The 15,710-nt window shown below is 49.9% G+C and overlaps 2 protein-coding genes across 2 annotated transcripts; both read right to left on the reverse strand.

Annotated features, from left to right (window-relative positions):
• Positions 1–1,224: 1,224 nt before the first annotated feature.
• On the reverse strand, positions 1,225–1,750 carry EI90DRAFT_3122537 (uncharacterized protein; the record flags this gene model as incomplete). Its single annotated transcript, XM_039063519.1, has 2 exons — positions 1,225–1,558; positions 1,599–1,750. The coding sequence occupies 2 exons, from the start codon at positions 1,748–1,750 to the stop codon at positions 1,225–1,227; spliced, it is 486 nt and encodes a 161-aa protein (XP_038917087.1).
• Positions 1,751–8,531: 6,781 nt separating this feature from the next.
• Positions 8,532–9,644, reverse strand: EI90DRAFT_706032 (uncharacterized protein). Its single transcript, XM_039067976.1, has 5 exons — positions 9,297–9,644; positions 9,099–9,244; positions 8,905–9,047; positions 8,817–8,852; positions 8,532–8,762 (listed from the first exon to the last, which is right to left on the reverse strand). The coding sequence occupies exons 1-4, from the start codon at positions 9,582–9,584 to the stop codon at positions 8,818–8,820; spliced, it is 612 nt and encodes a 203-aa protein (XP_038917088.1). The 5' UTR covers positions 9,585–9,644; the 3' UTR covers positions 8,532–8,762; position 8,817.
• Positions 9,645–15,710: the final 6,066 nt, after the last annotated feature.

The raw sequence follows: 15,710 nt of genomic DNA on the forward strand, positions 1-15,710 counted from the left end.
GAATTCCGTCTTGTTGATGCTAAGCTTGACGTATTTTTGCTAATTTTCTTTCTTCCAATTTATCGTATGTAGTCATAATAATTCATAAAAATTCGTAAAAATTCAGGTTCTTCTATTTTCTCATACCTACTTGTCGTATGGGGTTTTGTGATTTATCTGGCATATTTCTATAATGGGTTTCCATAGTGTGACCGTTATTTCTCCTACAGCAGACACCGCTCGTACCTTCACTCTGAGATCCCATCATGTCCCTGACCTTGGACTTTGACTCCACCTTGGCTTAAGTCCATCTGCATTGGTGACCTCACTCTATGTAAACACCATTGCCAACATTTCTTGGACTTCCAACCCCGCTTCCGCAACCTCCAAGCTCCACAGACCATACCTGGCACTTTTGCCGCTTGTAATGTATCTTTTGCACTTTCCCCTCATCCCTATTTGGACTACTGCTTCCTTCCATTTTAGCCAGTTAGTCACCATCCCCACTTCACCTCATCCTCCTGCCCCTCTGGGCTTCACCCTCCCTACCTCCTTTGAGTTGTACTGCAGAGTCTAACCCATGACCTTCGGTGCCACTCCATTTCCGTCATCCCTTTGTCTCTGTTCGGACGCCTTTGTTCCAATTTGGACCCCCTTTGTTTTTCCTTGTGCTTTCATCTCTCCATTATATACAGGTGCTTGTACATACTCATTTTGGACCTTCAGTCTAAAATCGACCAGAAATGCCCCCTAGAGACTTCCTGCTCACTGCTTCTGGAATTAAGGACCAAATGGACAAACAGCAGTGGCACAGCGCTCCACATGAGTCACTGAGGCCAAGGTCCCTCCTTGCTAAGTCTCTGGTTCCCCTATGGAATCGTCCACCCTCGCCCAGTTCTAACAGCACCTTTAGACACATCTGTCACTCAGTTCTTGGTTCAGGGTGGAGCAGCAGGTGAGTAGAGTGCGATAGACATCATGGGAGAGGGTTTGGATTCAAGGACTTAATATTATAACTGGGGGGGAACTATTTACTAGAGTTGTACACACATACATATAGCAGAGGTAACAGGATCCAAAGGTAAACAAGGGTCACCAAGGGGAAGAAGAAGTAAATAGAAAGACTCCACAGGACAAATACAGAATAAGCAAAAAGCCTGAGTTACATCTGAAGTTTGTGGAGTGAGAGAATTAGGAACCAACTGAATGGTTAGGCCTGGGCCCATCTATGAATGAGCAGGGGAACTACAGGGGAAGATGTCCGGAAGGGTCTAGAGCCCAGAAGTTGTAGTCCGGAATATTGGGGTTGTAGAAAATATCAAATGATAAAACAATAAGGAATAACATGACTGGAGGTAAGGTAGGAGTGGGGAGGTACTGGAGGTGCACGACTGGAGGTGCCGGAGGTGCAGAGACCAGAAGTAAGAAGGAGGGTGGATAGACAAGTTGAGGGTTACCAACAACAAGTAGGTGACCGAGGTCCATATCCTTTGAACAAGAGGTCTGAGAAGGTGGAGGTATGGTAGGGGAGGTCCAGAGGTAGGAGGTCCGGAAAGAGGAGTGAGAGTTGAGGTATGTCCTGAGGTTCCCGACAGCTTGTCAGTACTCTAGTAACTTACCAGAACAATGTAGGAGTTCCAGAGGTGATGCAGACATAGATGGGATGGAAGGGCAGAAGAGAGTCGAAGGAGGAGGTAGTCCTAGGATCATTGGCATCGACTGGAGGCAGCAGAGAGAGATTGGGAGGGCTGGTGGAGGTTATAAGAGTCATCTAGGACTAGGGCAGATGTCAGAGACTGGATGCGAGATGAAGGAAATGTCTCCATGGCGGAGGGCTTCGGCCTCAGCAACTTAGACCAGGAGCACTGTGCCTAGTTACATGTCCATGCCCTAATTTACTTACTGGCAACAAGAACTTGAAAGAGGGAAACTTTAGTTGATTTTATCACTAGGGTGTGACCTATCTACAAGTTATGTATATATAGCTACACAGAGGGCAGGCCCGTGAACGGTGGGGCCAAGCGGAGTGGAGCTAACGGAGCTACCTGTTAGCCGACTAAATATTACCGATGAGTCAGGTTATGGGGTTAGCGGAATGGCAGGCTATACCCAGAAACGGAAAGGAGGGATAGGCCTGTAGGTCGACTTGCAGGGCAAGCAAGTGAATTGCCCAGTGGAGGCAGGAGTGCACTAGCAGACGTCGGAGCTGTCCAGAGGCCTTTGTCAGGGCACGCCCGCCTGACCCGGCCCCACCTAACCCGGTGCCCCACCATCCACTCCTCTTGACCTCCCCCCTCTTCCCCTTTTCTCCCTTCCCTTCCTTCCTCTCCTTCTTTTCTATTCTCTCTCCTCTTTATTCCTTTCTTATCACACGGACGACTTCCTTTGTATCAATGTACCATTGACCCGGCTGCAGTGTAACGCGCCCGAACCCGGACACACCGGACGACCCCCCGCACACCGGACGCTCCTAGGACCTCCTACGGAGGTACCCAGACGGAGGTGGCTGTGTGCTCGGATGACGTGGCGCTTCCCACGTGGCCTTCAACCACATGTATATAAACACAGCCTAAGTGGGAACTGAGAAGCAACCTTCTTCTCACATTTCCCACTTTAGGCAAGTAGCTTACACTTCCCTTGATAATGACAATAACACATTTCCCACTTTAGTCTTAGTGGCCAGGGACCCTTGTCTGCTTCGGGCCCGCTGCTACGCGCGCCCGCGTCATACCTACCGGACCCTCAGCCTCGGGCGATACACCCGGGCGCTCTCGACCCCGGGTCGGTCCCTGACAGCCTTCAGGAATCCATACTTAGGGAGGCATAGGTAATATATTGGATTGAGGGGGTGGTGACCATCAAGGGAGTCGGAGGTGATTGTGGAATACAGAGGCTCCAAGGTTAGTGACAAAGGAGCAGAGGTAATCTGGAAGGGTCGGAGGTAGTGGAGGACAATGGCCATGGATGGATATGACAGCAGAGGGAGGTGGAAGATCCGGGATATGACATGATGGCCAGATCCTGTGGAAGGAAAGGTGAGAGATAAACAGGATAAGGGCAAGATAAAGGCAGGAAAATGACAGTACCCCCAAGTCACATGTACCAGGTTGTATTTGTAGTCATGTGATCAAGCAGCACCTTCTGGTACTGCTTAACACTACCATAAAATACACACCATTGTAACACTTATGGTTTGGTGTGCTGAGCAACCCCTCTGAGACCTCACACCTGTTCTGTTACATACATATGGATATTATATACAAGATTGTATATTTACTCTGGAAACAGACTGGGATACAACAAACAACAAACAGCAAACAATAATGAAAGATGTGCAGCAATGCCTTACAATGAGGTATAAAGGCAAAAGTGTATGAAATCCCATAGGTGCCAATTATCCATGCACAGGAGTCCAAAAAACCATAACATGAAAGGTGTCATATCCATCCCCGGCCATCAACTTCCGGTCCCTCCATTCCCTCCGTTCTAACTCCGCTCCTCTCTCACCAACCTCAGAGCCCCCGTATTCCGCAAACCTCTCGGTACCCCTCGATGGTCACCACCCCCTCATTTCAATTTATTACCTACGCCTCCCTAAGTACGGAGCCCTGAAGACTTCCGGACAGCTCCGACGTCCGCTAGCGCACCCCTGCCTCCGCTGGGCAATACACTCGCCTGCCCTGCAGAGCCCACCTTCGGGCCTATCCCTCCTTTCCGTTTCTGGGTTAACGCCTGCCTTTCCGCTAACCCCGCGAACCGACTCGTCGGTAATATTCAGTCGGCTAATGTTTCAACCCCGTTAGCTCCGCTCTGTTCAGCTCCACCAATTGCGGAACCGTCCCCGCTGTAACCATATATATATCCCACTTGTACATAGGTTACGCCCCAGTAGTAAAATCAACTAGAGTTACCCCCCTAGGTTCTAATTGCCAGTCAGTAAGTTAGGGCACGGACATGTCACTAGGCACAGCGCTCTTGGCAGAAGTCGCTGAGGCCAAAGCCCTCCGTTACGGAGACATTCCTTCATCTCGAGTCTGGTCTCTGACAAAAGGCCAGAGCATGTTGTGCACTTTGGTTGTATAAGATTTGTGGCCATCCACCTTTAAGCCCATGGTGCCTGAAGGCTACTCTAGGTGCAATTAGTAGCTGTTGGGTAAGTTTACATACTGCCAGACTTATCAAGGGCAGGTGAAATATTGAGAATGAAGACTTTTCCAGATTTAGTTCCACAAGCTGCAACAGATCCATGGGAAACCAAAGTGGTTAGGGAAAGATTAAGGGGTATAGCGAAAATATAAGCAGTCCCAATGCAAACCCACTGCCCTTTCATGATGTTAAGTATGCCAAAAGCCTGAGGGGTCACCAAATGTGAATGGCCCTCAAGTGTCTTGAGGTGGCTTCCAGTGTAAGGGTCCCACAGCCTGATGGTATGATCACGTGATGCTGATGCCAGGAGCAATCCATCTGGAGAGAAGGCCACAGATGTCACCCAATGAGAATGGCCCTCAAGTGTCTTGAGGTGGCTCCCAGTGTGAGGGTCCCACAGCCTGATGGTATGATCATCTGATGCTGATGCCAGGAGCAATCCATCTGGAGAGAAGGCCACAGATTTCACCCAATCAGAATGGCCCTTAAGTGTCTTGAGGTGGCTCCCAGTGTGAGGGTCCCACAGCCTAATGGTACAATCATCTGATGCTGATGCCAGGAGCAATCCAACTGGGGAGAAGGCCACAGATGCCACCCCATGAGAATGGCCCTCAAGTGTCTTGAGGTGGCTCCCAGTGTGAGGGTCCCACAGCCTGATGGTATGATCATCTGATGCTGATGCCAGGAGCAATCCATCTGGAGAGAAGGCCACAGATCTTGCCAAATCAGAATGGCCCTCAAGTGTCTCAAGGTGGCTCCCAGTGTGGGGGTCCCACAGCCTGATGGTACAATCATCTGATGCTGATGCCAGGAGCAATCCATCTGGAGAGAAGGCCACAGATGTCACCCAATCAGAATGGCCCTCAAGTGTCTTGTGGCTCCCAGTGCAAGGGTCCCACAGCCTGATGGTACAATCTTCTGATGTTGATGCCAGGAGCAATCCATCTGGAGAGAAGGCCACAGATATCATCAAATCAGAATGGGCCTCAAGTGTCTTGAGGTGGCTCCCAGTGTGGGGGTCCCACAGCCTGATGGTACAATCATATGATGCTGATGCCAGGAGCAATCCATCTGGGGAGAAAGCCACAGATGTCACCCAATGAGAATGGCCCTCAAGTGTCTTGAGGTGGCTCCCAGTGTGAGGGTTCCATAGCCTGGTGGTGTGATCATCTGATGCTGATGCCAGGAGCAATCCACCTGGAGAGAAGGCCACAGATCTCACCCCATGAGAATGGCCCTTAAGTGTCTTGAGGTGGTTCCCAGTGTGAGTGTCCCAAAGCCTGGTGGTATGATCATCTGATGCCGATGCCAGGAGCAATCCACCTGGAGAGAAGGCCACAGATCTCACCAAATGTGAATGACCCTCAAGTGTCTTGAGGTGGCTCCCAGTGTGAGGGTCCCACAGCCTGATGGTATGATCATCTGATGCCGATGCCAGGAGTGATCCATCTGGAGAGAAGGCCACAGATCTTGCCAAATCAGAATGGCCCTCAAGTGTCTCAAGGTGGCTCCCAGTGTGGGGGTCCCACAGCCTGATGGTACAATCATCTGATGCTGATGCCAGGAGCAATCCATCTGGAGAGAAGGCCACAGATCTCACCAAATAGGAATGGCCTTCAAGTGTCTTGAGGTGGCTCCCAGTGTAAGGGTCCCACAGCCTGATGGTACAATCATCTGATGCCGATGCCAGGAGCGATCCATCTGGAGAGAAGGCCACAGATCTTGCCAGATCAGAATGGCCCTCAAGTGTCTCAAGGTGGCTCCCAGTGTGAGGGTCCCACAGCCTGATGGTACAATCATCTGATGCCAATGCCAGGAGCGATCCATCTGGAGAGAAGGCCACAGATCTTGCCAGATCAGAATGGCCCTCAAGTGTCTCAAGGTGGCTCCCAGTGTGAGGGTCCCACAGCCTGATGGTACGATCATCTGATGCCGATGCCAGGAGCAATCCATCTGGAGAGAAGGCCACAGATCTTACCAAATGGGAATGGCCTTCAAGTGTCTTGAGGTGGCTCCCAGTGTAAGGGTCCCACAGCCTGATGGTACGATCATCTGATGCTGATGCCAGGAGTGATCCATCTGGAGAGAAGGCCACAGATCTCACCCAATGAGAGTGGCCCTCAAGTGTCTTGAGATGGCTCCCAGTGTGAGGGTCCCACAGCCTGATGGTGCGATCATCTGATGCCAATGCCAGGAGTGATCCATCTGGAGAGAAGGCCACAGATCTCACCCAATGAGAGTGGCCCTCAAGTGTCTTGAGGTGGCTCCCAGTGTGAGGGTCCCATAGCCTGATGGTACGATCATCTGATGCTGATGCCAGGAGTGATCCATCTGGAGAGAAGGTCACAGATCTCACCCAATGAGAGTGGCCCTCAAGTGTCTTGAGGTGGTTTCCAGTGTGAGGGTCCCAAAGCCTGATGGTATGATCATCTGATGCTGATGCCAGGAGTGATCCATCTGGAGAGAAGGCCACAGATCTCACCAAATCAGAATGGCCCTCAAGTGTCTTGAGGTGGCTCCAAGTGTGAGGGTCCCAAAGCCTGATGGTATGATCATCAGATGCTGATGCCAGGAATGATCCATCTGGAGAGAAGGTCACAGATGTCACCCAATGAGAATGGCCCTCAAGTGTCTTGAGGTGGCTCCCAGTGTGAGGGTCCCACAGCCTGATGGTATGATCATCTGATGCTGATGCCAGGAGCAATCCATCTGGGGAGAAGGTCACAGATCTCACCAGATCAGAATGTCCAGTCAAAGTGGCAATGCTAGAGGGCCAATCTGAATCTTGCCCATTATGTACAATTACAGTTGGATTGGGCCCTTGTTGGAAAGCTCCCAAGAGCTGGCTGTTGGTGGGAAGGAATGGTAAAACAGACTGGCTGATGTGTGCTGCACTAGCTTCAATGGTTGGTGCATGGGCCAAAACCATCCGGACAGCTTCATGCAAAACCACAGCAATGTGGGCCAGGAGACTTTTTGATCTCTAATTCAATAGTCAGTAATATGATCCTCAATCAAGCAGTTTGATCACTGACCATCCAGGGAAGAATTTCCCATATGCCCCTAGCAGCATCACTTACACAGCCCATCATGCTCATCATGGCAATCCACCGTAATAAAAGGCCCTTTCCCACATTATTCCCAAGACCAGTAAACCTCTCCAGCATACCCCTAACCTCATCATCAACCTGCTGAACCTTTTCCAAATGGGATGTCCAAAAGCGGCAGGCATACTGCACTTCTCTTCCCACTACTGAGGTAAGCTTGGCACTAAGATTCTCCACACCTGCATTGAGTGAATTCCACGGAACAATCTCATCTATAGCAGGAACAAGGTTCTCATTGAGAAGATTGAGGCACCGAAGGGCCATCCACCTCTCATGCTTCTCCACATCAACCCTCAGTTCAGGATCCTCACACCGTCCCATGATAAAATCTGGAAAGGAAGGGTGATAGACCTCCACTTTTCCCTCCAGCTCTGAGGGTAGCGGAATAATGGATTGTATGCGGGTTAGCAATAGTTTAGGATCAGGGACTGTGGCAAAAGTGCCAAGTGCTTTCATAGGCAATGGATCCTTCAGCAGAACCACAGCATGGAGAAGACGGTAAAGCTGGGCAGGTACATCTAGAGGGGTTCCATCCACACTTGCGGACAGGACTGTTTTATAAAGGCTATCCAGGTCAGCATAAGGACTTGCATCAGTCGGATCTGTACCACCTAATACAGCACGCAGTCGACGCTCGGGATCCATGACCTTATCATCTCCGATGAACTTGGATGCAGTAGCAGCCCAGATGAAGAGTCCGCCAGCTTTCCTTGTGAGATCCGAGACAGTTTGGGATGAAGGCCACTCATCCTGGACAATATCACTAAAATCCTCGCGAATAGACTTGAACCGATCTTGGAGATATAGCTCAATGTCATGAGAAACAATGTCCTTATCAACTTCATGAACCACGACCTTGTCGATATTCGCAGCCTGGTCAAGCTTGACAGTGATATGGCGCTCCGGGCGGCTTGTTATGAGTATACGGAGGCCAGGGATGCCAGTGCAGCCGTCGACAAGGTGGCGGAGTATCCCCTTCACGCCGTCTGCTTCGTCTCGATTACACTCATCTAGAGCATCAATCACTAGTAAAAGAGGCGCCGAAAGATCGACACATCGAAGGGGCATGAAGAAGAGGTCGGAGCATTGGGTTCCAAGGGAGGCATGAGCAAGCTTCTCATCTTTCTTCAAGGCTTCCACAACAGCCGCACCGAAAGCCGGAAGCTTCTTAGCGAGGTCCCGTACAATCGTCCCAAGGAAGAATTTCGCACTGGATAACCCTGCATGTTGACGGACGAAGAAGAAGCTTGACCCGAGAAGGCCAGACTCCTTGGCATACCGCGCAATGGTACAAGCGATGGTCGACTTGCCGATCCCGGCCAGGCCGTTCACCCAGAACACGGATTTACTTGTATCGCTGATTGGTCGGTGCAACCATTGCTTGATGTGATCAAGAATCTTGGTTCGCGTTCCAGAGAAACAGTTGGATGGGGCACCCTGCCGGCTGGTGTCATAGCCAGCATCGAGTGTATGAAAAAGAGTGTTAAGATGGGACTCTAACTGCTTCGTTTCTTCATCCGAGCGAAGTTGCTGCACGACTGGTTAGCTTGGGAGCTAGGGGAACAGGTGTAAACCGAACCGCACCTCAATCCCTAAGGCAAGTCGGACTACCTGCGCCGCCTATGTCCATTGATTAGCGTTCGATGCATGACTCACACGTAGTGGAGAATACCTACTTGAAAGGCCCTCACAGCATCACGTATCCCTTCCCCAGCTGCCTGGACATCGCCACCGATTTTATCACGATCCGCCCACCGCTGACCACGACTTTGGCCCTGGTACGATTTCAACGGCGAAATAACCTTATCAAGATTACTGCCAGGGAAATTCAGCATTATTCCGACTCCGAGATACTCTCAAACGCACGCCGATAATGCATCGATTGCTTGGGCAAGCTCGGGTGGAACAGCGCCTTTTCCCTTATATTGTTCGAGCGGCTCCGATACCGACTGGTTAAAGAATTTGACACCGTTCTCGAGTTGACGAATCGCATCGGCGTTGCCACTGACTTGCTGTAAGATCCGAAATTAAGGGCCCGCTGACGCAGTTCTGGATCTCACTCACTTTCAACTGATTGGCTACTACAAGGAAACCACTGATCGCGCTCTGGAGTCCAGGAACCGGGACACTACTGAGAGTCTTTTCAGCGATACTCAACAAGCTCAGAACACCATTCCAAGCGGTGCTAAGTCCTGTGCTGAGTCCCGTGTCCCGGCTTGACGATGGCAGCGGCGTGGTTATGGCAAAGGCCCCTACATGTGGCAGACTTTGCGATGATGTATCCTTCTTCTTGGAGAATTTTTCTTTGAGTTTCTCCTTGCCTTCTTTGACTTTCTTGAACATTTTGGACATATTGCAGCAACGATCAAGTAGAACAGTTCAACAGGTTATGTGTTTGAGCCTTTGCAGTGCGCACAGCCCTCAAGTCGCCTAATCAGGAAGCTTTTTTAGAGTGCAATAAGCGCCGTTCTGGCAGTTCTACGTGAACTAATATGCAAATACTTCTTACTCGATACAACATATCGCGAAAGCTACTGGGGTTCCACAAAAAAAAGAATAAAAAAAGAAAGAACTTTACTCTGTTGGGAACACCTGCGATATGATCGGGGGAGTTAGCAAAACTACTTAGCTAGGTCTCCTTTACTATATATATACCTCCATTGAGGCATCAACCCAACGCGATGACGAATTAATCATGCGGAAACGCGTAGCACAACAGATGGGAGATTCAATGAGAGGTGTTCTGTTCTTGTGGGAGGACTGCTCGCAACGTGGATAAAGCCCTCCTTCGGCTCCACTTCGTCAGCTCCACAACAATCAAACACTCTCACCTGTTTCACCCCGATATTCTCTCTCTCAAATTAATCCACGCCTCCCGATCAGCTAATTTGGGCACCATTGTCGATATCTTAATACGCCAATGACCGAAAGACAGTCGACCCCACCTAACTAATACTCGTTAGAGTCCACTGTCCAGACAAACCTAAACGCGCTTGTCCTGGGCCATACAATCGCGTCAGAGCGTTGGACCTCACTCGTAGACTTCAACAGAAGTGAGCCACTTGTATCACTGCTTACATACTGTGCCTTCCCTCGCGTGCTAGCCGCGTTTGGTACGGCACCTGTCGTGTCAATGGGAGACTTTCGTTCGTTGCCCCTGGTTTCTGCTCATATCCCTCCCACTCACGGTGTCTACCATTCTCCGTCGTGCCACTTCAGCTTTGTCATGGGCGTTTACGCTGACGCGGTCGTTTTCGTGCCATTATTCTATCGAGACCGAGCAGGCATCATGCAATCAACGCCACCGATGCCGACCCCATTTATCACTCACATTCGAGTTGACGCCACATAAACATATTTATTACATCGGAGTATGGTCCACGCAGTCTATTAGTACGAAAATTCCTCGTTGTACAGCGAGTAGTGGTCTGTTCCGTTGCCGCCCCCACCTCACATCGCATCAGTTTACTTCCTGGCTGCCTTTGGTTGACGCGTACGGACCCGGTGACAAATGGCTCCGCCGTCCTTGATCCTCATCAGCCAAGGGCTGAACCCCATTTAGGAACGCAAAACAATCGCTTACCCTAGTGTCGTGGTGTATCGTTCACGATCGTGTGCATGTGAGTAGATTCTTGGGATCGGACGTCCCGCGTGTCTGAAAGATTATATAGCAGAACTATCCCCGCTTCTTTCTTCATACCTCTCATCGATCCGCAAACTTGATTTGCTGCAGTGAAGTATTTAATTCGATGCGAAACGCGGCCGCGTGGAACACTAGTTATTGGTTCGTTCACTTGTTGATTGCTTCGTTGGGGCGTTTCACACATACGAGGCGGCGATATGTGGCCTAGTCCCCCTTTCTCCTTTTGTCGACGCACTCGGACTATCTTCCAATTAGATATACTATTGGGCCAACCTAAGCTGGATAGTTTACCACAGCAACCTGTTGGGGATTCCTATGGGGCTAACAAGGTGAGTACAAACCATCATTAATCGTAAGTGATCTCTTCGACTTCTCAATACCTTCATTGCCGCCGTTACTGTCGTTTTACCGGATGGAGGTGAGGGGACATGGCGTTTTCTGCAGCATCCTTCAGAAACTCATTTTTTTGGTCCTCAATGAGTTATTTGCCTGGATCACGTGTGATTAGTTCCTCGGGTTCGATGCCACTGACATCATCTCCCTCGAATGAATAAAGTGTAGCGTGATTTAACAATGCACTCTAGTTAAGAAAAGCACGAATCAATGGGAATGAGAGATGACGTGAGAATGCCAAACGCCAGCCAACGAGAATGTCGAGTCAATCAATTTACCGCCCCATCTGCGGAGCCTCGCGTCGCCCGAGCTTTAAGTAAAAGAGTGATTGACGGCGTGCGAAATACAGCCAACACCCTGCAAACAATATGAGTTCACCGCGCGCGCAAGTTAACCAAACATTCAATAAAACTCTATTCTGGACGCAACCAATGCACTGGGACCCTCAGAAGCGATGCTGCTATTCTTGTGCCGATCCAAATTTGAGTGGCTGGCCCGTTCGATTCGGGAACATGCTTATATACACCTGGGTGGGTCACAAATATATAGTATATACCCCGAAGATGTCCGCACAGGAGAACAAATAATTGGCAGATAGCACGGATCGGTAGAGCCCTAGGTAAGCGGGTATTTATCAACTAGCTTCTCTGAAAGTACATACAGCACGTTCTGCATTCATGGTGGCCTTGCTATCACCACGGCCAACTGAAACCTTGAAGCGCGACATCAGGAGACTGGTGGAAAACCCAAGTCACTGAGGGGTTGCTTAGAGATGGCGAGGCCATATTTAGTTCGAACCCTGCAGGCTCACTCCATCCGACACCAGCATGCAACTGCTGCTTCATAGTCATGGCCCCCCGCACCAGAGGTCGAATTTCCCAGTCTCTGACCTTGGTGAAAGGGTCCTGAGTGTATCTGCCTGCCGGATAGGATTTCATCCAGCCAAGTGCTGGGTAAGCTATAATGTTGCCACTGCCTGATAGGGGTGCCGTGGTTCGGTTCGGTTCGGTTCTGGGGCGATTTTTTGAGAACCAGAACTGAACCAGTTCTGTGTTTGGGCGATGATGTCAAACCAGAACCGAACCAGTATACGAACCGAACCGAACCACAGCTCGGTTCTGGAACGGTTCAAGCAAGCCTTGTATTACTGTCCAAGTTAATTATTGTAATTACACTTACGAAGTGCACTAATAATACTTGGAACGCGAAATTTCAACCAAACATTAAGAATCTGGGTTGATTCCCACTCTCGATCTCTCTGCAGACATAAGACTTGCTCCATATTCACACCACTCTTGAGTCTTCGCTGCCTCTGAGGTCTTCTTTGCTTCCCTTTCCTCACAATAACGACGCTGTACATCGGCCTTGGCGATTTGGATAGCACCAAGGTGCTCAGTGTCACAAACCTCTCGGCGCTAGCGAGCGTGAGAACGGAATGGAACGGAGCGAGAGTTGTGAGATCACGAGAAGCGAGGTCACGAGCAAGAAGATCACGAGCCACAAGTCACAAGATCACAAGAAGTCAATTCAGGTTGGCAACCTGTGTTGACCAGTTGAAGAGTCCATCTTCACTGGTCAACTCCTTATATACATGAAGATGTGCTAAAACATGCGAGGTGAGACATATGAGACAAGAGAAACATACAGGAAGTCTTGAGCTACATGAGCTGAAATGGAACTGAGATATGCAGAACATGTGAAACCTCCATTAAGTCCATCCGGGGTTACGGCTTAACCGTAACACTCAGGTGATTCCGATTGTTGTTGTCAGTGTGTTTCACAGCAGAAAATGCCCTTTTACACAGAACAGACGAGGCTGGAACCGAAAGTAAGTCCTGAGCAATAGACATTAAAACCGGGTATGTGGCACCTTTTTTCTGGAAGTTGGAAGGATAAGTCCAGGTTGCAGTTGAGATCAAAATGAGTGCTGGCAACATGGCTTACCATCCAGAAGTTGAGAATGTCAGTTCCTGGCAATTCAAGTGGTTCAATAAGATAATGTTCGAGTTCTGCACAAGGATCATCACTTGGGCACGTCGAGCTTGACTGGCTGCAAGACTGGTCCGGTTTATTGGCAGCATCACGCAGTTCACCCAGCATAGGATTTTCAGGGTCTGTATGCCACTCACTTTCGTTGCCACAGAGAGTTTCCATTTGCTGAAGGGAGTGTGTCGATTTTGTTGAAAAAATCGTATGAATGCATGCATAACATTAGCTAAATCCTGTGATGGTTCTGTGGTTCAGTTTGGTTCAGAACTGGTTCACAATATCCCCCAACATTCAGAACCAGAACCGAACCATCATAGAACCAAATCAGAACCAAACCATGGTTTGGTTCTGCTGTGGTTCAGAACCGGTTCTCTGTGAACTTCGGCACCCCTAGTTGCCGGGCGCTGGCCAATGGGTGAGCGAGAAGCTCGTGCTAACTAATGAGCGCTAGTCGGTGAAGCCCTTCCTGAGCCCCAAGTGTGAGGTAGAATAGTTGTTATCAGCACAATATCGAGTAGATATTGCACTCTGGCTAAGTCTTCATTGTTATAATCGCAGTATTGCAGCCCGATCCTCTGAGCTAATGAAATAGGAGCTATCGCACGTAACTCAGTCTCAAAATGGAGAACCAGTATTAAGATTTTTTACCTATCGCGTGTAACTATAACATGAAAATACAATGAGTTATGCGCAAACACAGATAGGAAAGAAATGGTATCACCTCAGTCTTGAAATGGAGAACTGAGGGAGGGAGAAAAATTATGGCGTCCAGCGTAACTTATACAACTGGAGCCAATATCGCTTAAAGCGATTGCCAGTGACAACTGGCGATGTAAGACAAAGTAAATTGGGAGCACGTGGTACTGCGACTCTGAAACAAAAAGGTATAGTCATTGTTAGTCACGACGATATTAAGTTAAAATAAAAACTCCCCAATCCACGCTGCAGCTCGGCCATTATCGATGAGCGTTGATATTCCAACACGCCCACTCAACGATCATGACCATTGATAATTCCCATACCTCTGGTGAACTTGTCGTGTTTAGCCAGTGCAAGTCCTTTAGTAAGAACGTTGGCCACCTGATTGTCAGGGCACACCTGCCCAACCCAGCTCCACCCACCTTCACCTGGTACCCTGCCCACCTCCACCCCTCACCCTTCACCATTGTTTCTCACTTCTTGTTCTTCCTTTGTCCTTCTGTTCTTTTGCTCTCTTGCCCTTTCTTCTATCTTTATCTACATGGATGACATTTCCCCTTATCTATGTATTATCGACCCGCCTGCGACACGTGCACGACGCACCCAGCCCTGGATGACCCGGACGGCCTCACGGTGCAACCCAGCACATGCGCGTGCTGCACACACCCTTGGGATCCCCCATGGGGACACCTGGATGACTGCAGCTGTATGCGGGGTGACGTGGCAAACCTCATGTGACCCAAGCCGCATGTACATAAAAGTACCAGGGGTGGGAACCGAAGAAGCTCACGATTCCCACTTCAGGTAAGTAGCATAGCTTCCTTTTTAATAACAACTCATGATTCCCACTTCAGTTTGAGTGGCCAGGGATCGTCGTCCCAGATCGGGCCCGTCACTACACATGCCCGCTCTACACCTCGCAACAGCCTCAGTGCCGGGCATTACACCCGGACCCCCTCGACCCCGGACGCTGAAGGAGTGGAGCTGGATCACCTTATGTAACCAGTTTCCTACATCCAATAATGATATTAGAGTTTGTGCTGATTTGCGTACTGACCGTGTTTTGGTTGCCAAATATATAATTGTTCACTGTCTAAACAACAATAAACACCCCCCAACGATTTCACCTGACGTATAGATCGTCTATGTTAGATACTGATCCGGGGTCGGCACCGAAGGTCGCCGATGCGGGCCGCTATTGGCCGCGATGGCCGCAATGCCTTAGACAAGGCCCGAGGGTAGGGCATTTGGCCTCAGCAACTCTAAAGGGAGTGCTGTGCCCCCTAGTTGTCTCTTGGCCCTCATTTCGAACTCACTGGGGCTGCCTTGTTGGGGTCAGGGCTTGGGGTCGTGGTCAAGTCGATATTAGAGCTAAGGTACTATAATGTAGTATACAGGATATATATATGAAGGTGAAATGAATAGAAGCGGACCCGGGCCGAAGGCCGAAGGGTCCGGAAGCAAATAGGAACAAAGAGCGGGGTTGGCCGCACCGCGGCCGGCAATGACCGAGGGTCAAAACAAACAATAACAGATAAATAAACGAAGGGGTGTAGGGCCGCGATAGCGGCGATGGTATCATAGCGGAGTAGGCGATGTCGCGGAGTCACGCTAGGTCGGTACCAGAGGCGGACTCGGGGCAGGGAGGTCGGTGTGGCTGTGGGGGAGTCGGCCAGGTGCAGGGGAGCCTAGGGGCAAGCGGGGAAGTGAGCAGGGGGTCCTCAGGGAGGATAGGGCTGAGGTCGGGGCTCGCG

The sequence above is a fragment of the Cantharellus anzutake genome (genome assembly GCF_015039405.1).
Source record: "Cantharellus anzutake strain C23 chromosome Unknown EI90scaffold_19, whole genome shotgun sequence".
Classification (NCBI taxonomy): domain Eukaryota; kingdom Fungi; phylum Basidiomycota; class Agaricomycetes; order Cantharellales; family Hydnaceae; genus Cantharellus; species Cantharellus anzutake.